The 5305-nt window shown below is 39.5% G+C and overlaps 1 protein-coding gene across 1 annotated transcript in view; it reads left to right on the forward strand.

Moving 5' to 3' along the window:
- LOC106867796 (116 kDa U5 small nuclear ribonucleoprotein component) overlaps nt 1-5305 on the forward strand; it is a 15435-nt gene that overhangs the window by 8798 nt on the left and 1332 nt on the right. The window contains exons 17-24 of the mRNA XM_052977171.1: nt 1-194; nt 579-690; nt 1557-1697; nt 2134-2227; nt 2529-2619; nt 3282-3495; nt 4016-4103; nt 4789-4907. The exon at nt 1-194 is cut by the window's left edge and continues 2 nt beyond it. Of these exons, the coding sequence (XP_052833131.1) occupies nt 1-194; nt 579-690; nt 1557-1697; nt 2134-2227; nt 2529-2619; nt 3282-3495; nt 4016-4103; nt 4789-4907 (1053 nt within the window). The remainder of the gene's footprint in view (nt 195-578; nt 691-1556; nt 1698-2133; nt 2228-2528; nt 2620-3281; nt 3496-4015; nt 4104-4788; nt 4908-5305) is intronic.

The following is a 5305-nucleotide window of genomic DNA, read 5'->3' on the forward strand; positions in this document are numbered from 1 at the left end:
CCACTGATGATACACACAACCAAACTCTACCCAACGCCACCCGATGCCACCAGCTTCCATGTCCTGGGACGTATCATGAGCGGAATGCTGCATGCCAACCAAGAAGTGCGAATCCTAGGTGAAAACTACTCCTTGCAGGATGAAGAGGATTCTCGCCCGGGAATGGTTGGGCGATTGTGGATTGCCGAGGCAAGGTCAGTGTCATTTTGAGACAGCGTAAGGCTCTGGGCATGTTAGGGGACACGTTAAATAACTTGTATGGAATTAGTTGTTTTTCTTGTTTCGGTCATTTAGACCGTGGCCATGCTGGGGCACCACCTTGAGGAATTACAGTCAAACGAATTGACCCCAGTACTTATTTTGCTTTTTAAGCCTGGTGCTTATTCTATCTGTCTTTTTTTTTTTGCTGAACCGCTAAGTTATAATAATATATAGCTTGTGTTATGTTGTTCATTTTATAATAGTTTTGTCACTGCTGTGCTACTAGTAGTAGTAGTAGTAGTAGTAGTAGATAATTGTTGTAGTAATAAGTATCAGCAATTACTGTAACAGCTCGGTGCTTTGCTCTCCACCTTCAGGTACAAGATAGAAGTGAACCGGGTCCCTGCCGGTAACTGGATCCTCATTGAAGGCATTGACCAGTCCATTGTGAAGACGTCCACGATTACTGATGTGGCTGGACCAGATGATGTATGATGTTTTTATTTTATTTCAGTTTTTTTTTACTGTTTCTTTGCAGAACCTTTCTACATGTCTTTGTGTTTTATTTGGTTTTTTGTTTATTTCCCATTTGTCTTCCTGCCTTCTGTTGTTTTCTGTGTGTTAATGCCAAATGCATTTCAACGTGGTTGGGCTCTGTCAGTGGCATGATGTACTCACAGCTAAAAACATGCTTAACTGAGATCTGTTGCCACTGATACATAGGAAACAGTGAATAAAACATTTACTAACATTGTGAATAGCCGTCCTGCTGAATAAAAGTCAATTATATAAAATATAAGCAGTATTAGATTAACATAGTCATCTGTATAGCATACTTAATGTAGATGCATCATTGAAAAGCAAATTTTACTGCTGTATTTGTCCAGAGATAACATCTCTTATGGATAAGCTCTGTTTAAAAACAATATTCGTTAGAAGGAGACAAAAGGCGTCTCAGTAAATGTTTTGATCTGCTCTTAATTAGCATGGAAAGTATTTGTATTAATTCATTAACATTTATGTATGTGTGTGTGTGTAGTAAAATCAATAGAAAGTACAATAGAGTATTTTTTTTACTGCATTTATAGTACCTGTATTAGATGAATAAAATATGTTCTTAAATTTTCATTTATTTTTTCCTTTTTCTCTCGTTTCTACTACATTCAGAACATTAATGATAATTACTGAGATGTATATAGAGAGTTTAGAGTTTTAATGAGTTTTGTAAGGTGCCGTGGTAATTTAAAAAGTGGTGATCGGATATCCAGAAAATTCCATTGTCTGGCAACTCTCTGGCCCCACTGGTGCCAGCTAAGAGGGAGTTTACTATAATAGCTGATTGATGTCCCTTTCAGGTGTATATATTCCGGCCCATCAAATTCAACACTAGCTCCGTTATCAAGATTGCCGTTGAACCTGTCAACCCTTCAGAATTACCCAAAATGTTGGACGGTTTGCGTAAGGTCAATAAGAGTTATCCTCTCCTGAACACTAAGGTAAGTCCTGGCTTTTATTTCATCATTGTCCTGGTTTGTAGAGGTCACTGCTTGCTCTCACTACGCACATGCAACCATGTGCTGCCATCTGTTGGCGCACTACAGAACTAGTCCGGGAACTTTTCCATACCACTTTGTATGTATATGTATGCTTGCCGCCTGACAGGCTCCCATGCCGGTGGCGCATGAAAAGCACCATTCAAGCATGGCTGTTGCCAGTGCCGCCTTATTGTTATTGTATTTCTCCTGTTGCTGCGTTCTGAGTTCAAATTCGGGGGGGGGGGGTCAATAAATTAAGTACCAGTTGCATACTGGGGTCAATGTAATCAACTTAATCCCCTCCCCCCTCCCCAATCTCAGGCCTTGTGCCTATAGTAGAAAGGATTATTATTGTGATGATGATGGTGGTTTTTTTTCTTTTTCTTTTCTTTGTTAGGTTGAAGAATCTGGAGAGCATATCATCCTTGGCACTGGTGAACTCTACCTTGACTGTGTCATGCATGACTTGAGAAAGATGTATTCGGAGATCGGTAAGAAGGGTTTTGATTCTTGTAGAATGTTATTGTTTAGCACCAGGTCATCCTTGATTGAACAGATCTCTGGTCAGAGGCATTCCACTACTGACCTGAAGAGTGATATGCTCTGCTAGGTTTTAATACCCAAATCATGCAATACTTCACGACAGGACCCCATCATCCCTGTCGAGAGTTGAGAGCCTGAAGCAAGGCTGTTCTGTGATGGGTTGGCTAGGTCTGCAAAATTCTCCCAACTTCTAACTACTCTCAATTTTGCTGTGAAATATAAAATGGTATAAATGTTTGTTCTTGACAGATATAAAAGTAGCTGACCCCGTTGTGTCATTCTGTGAAACTGTTGTGGAAACCTCTTCGTTGAAGTGTTTCGCTGAAACCCCAAATAAAAAGTAAGTTGAGGGCTTTTAACTGTTTTGTTGCCATCCTGCCTTTGTTTCAATTAATTTTGAAAATAATGAAGAATTTAGTAAACTCTGTCGTTATTAATCTTTAGCACAGCATTTTCTCTAGAATTGTTTCCCCTGCTACTGCCGTGTTACTACAGGGAAGAAAACTCTTATGGTGACATGATGTGCCTACACTGTGCTAAAGGTTAAGTTGGTATTTCAAACAGAAATTAGGATGAAATTTTGATGGGGAGTTTTAATTTAGAATGCTTAAACCCTTTTTTAACCATATTTCTGTTGAAGTGTACTGCCTAATTTTTTTTTTCCAATTAATTTTGAAAATAATTAGGAGTTCATTGAAATAATTTTGTCATTAAGATAGTGTTCAGAATCTTAATTAACATGAAATTTGATGTAACGATTAAATTTAGATCAATTTCATCCATTTTTAATCATTTTTCTATTGAAATATACTGCGTATGTCTCGATCATTTGTGAAAAATAACAGTAGGAGTAGCTAGTGTTGTCGTAGCAACGGATGCTGTTGCTAGATCTGAAACTAGGATCGTCTGATTCACCATCCAACACCTTAACCTCGTGCACACCCACCCACCATACCTCATGATGTTTTTATCTCTTTTTTTCTTCCCCCACCTCTCCACTAGGAACAAGATCACAATGATTGCTGAACCATTGGAGAAGGGACTTGCTGAAGACATTGAGAACGAGGTCGTCCAAATCAGTTGGCCCCGTAAGAGACTCGGTGAATTCTTTCAGACCAAATACGACTGGGATTTGCTGGCCGCTCGATCCATCTGGGCGTTTGGCCCCGATGCTACTGGGCCCAACATCCTTGTTGATGACACACTGCCCTCTGAGGTAACCATCTCTCTCTCTCTTTTTTTTCTCTTTTTTTTTTTTGCTTGTTTCAGTCATTGGGTTGTGGCCATGCTGGAGCATCCGGGTAACCTCTTGAAGGGTTTTAGTCAAATTAGTTCTGATACTTATGTTCTTTTTTTCTTTTTTTATTTTGAGATGTGGGACTTATTCTGCCAAGCCTCTAAGTTATGGGGGACATAAACAGACCAACACCAGTTGTCAAGCACTCTATTTCTGCGTTAATTTCAAAATAATATATGCAAAAGTATTGTTGCAGAAAAACCATCACCATTATCATTGGACATCTGCTTTCCCTGCTGGCATGGGTTGAGCGTTGAATGATGATAGAGAAACAAGAAATATTCATCTGGCTTTATGGGGTTGCACTATCATCTTCCACAACTGATGGCATATGTACCCAGTATGGACCCATCTATATACCCAGAATGATGGATCAGTAGAAACAAAACAAAACAAAACGATGGTAATTGTGTTAATGTTGTTTCTTTTCTTATTACAGGTTGATAAAAACCTTTTGGTGTCTGTGAAAGATAGCATCGTACAAGGTTTCCAGTGGGCTACAAGGGAAGGTCCCTTGTGTGATGAACGTAAGTCAATTTTGGCCAATTCCAAGTCTTGTGTAATGTGTGTTCAGTATTCTAGTTCTTCATCATCATTTAATGTCCTTTTCCATGCTGGCATGGGTTGGACAATTTGACAGGAGCTGGCCAGGCTAGATGTCTGTTCTGGCAGGGTTTCTACAGCTGGATGCCCTTCCTAACGCCAACCATTCTACAAAGTGTACTGGGTGTTTTTACGCAGCACAGGTGTGTTTGAGTAATGCCAGTACAGGTGCTTTTTACATGGCACCAACATGCACAAGTCAACGAGATTAGGAGCGCTCAGCTGGAGAGGGCTGCAGGGGACAAAACCTGTTTTCAAGGGTAACCATGCTTTTACTTAGCTTGACTTGTTTTTTCAAGCACAGCAAACTGCCAGATGTTGAAATTTTTGGAACAGTTGATCTTGAAGCACCAAAAGCTATGAATAATAATATGGAAATATTGGGTTGAAGAAATCTTTTGGATAGAAAACGCTGAAGGCTGCTCCTGGGATTTGAACTTACATCTGCTGTAAATTCTCATAAAGTAGACTCTTCCGAGAAACTTATTAAAAGGAGATTACTCTATAAAACTTTCTGCAAGATAGGTCATTCAACTGTTTTAGCTACAGACCAAAAACTACTACAAAAGGATTATTATTATTATCTCCTTTTTTTCCTCTTTCCCACAGCTATCCGAAATGTGAAATTCAAGATCCTCGATGCCGTCATTGCTGGGGAACCCATCCACCGTGGTGGTGGACAAATTATTCCAACCGCTCGAAGAGTTGCCTATTCGGCCTTTTTGATGGTAAGTTTAAGTTTATCGTAGACAAAACTTTGCTGACGTTCAACCCTTCAAAAAGGAAGAAAGGAGTTATTTCTGCACTCAGATACAAAGAGGAAATAATAAGAGTGTTGTTATTTATAATTGTGTAAAGCCAAAATATCAGAGAGAATGCTCTGTGTGTGTGTGTGTGTGTGTGTGTGTGTGTGTGTGTGTGTGTGTGTGTGTCATTGCAGGTGTGGCTGTGTGATAAGAAGCTTGCTTCCTAACCACGTGGTTCCAGGTTCAGTCCCACTATAGCCTTGTGAGTGGATTTGGTAGACAGAAACAGAAAGAAGCCTGTCATATATATATATATATATGTGTGTGTGTGTATATAAAAATATAAATATATATATCTTTGTGTCCTGTTCCCCCCCCCC

This window comes from Octopus bimaculoides, chromosome 27 (assembly GCF_001194135.2).
Source record: "Octopus bimaculoides isolate UCB-OBI-ISO-001 chromosome 27, ASM119413v2, whole genome shotgun sequence".
NCBI classification, from domain to species: Eukaryota; Metazoa; Mollusca; class Cephalopoda; order Octopoda; family Octopodidae; genus Octopus; species Octopus bimaculoides.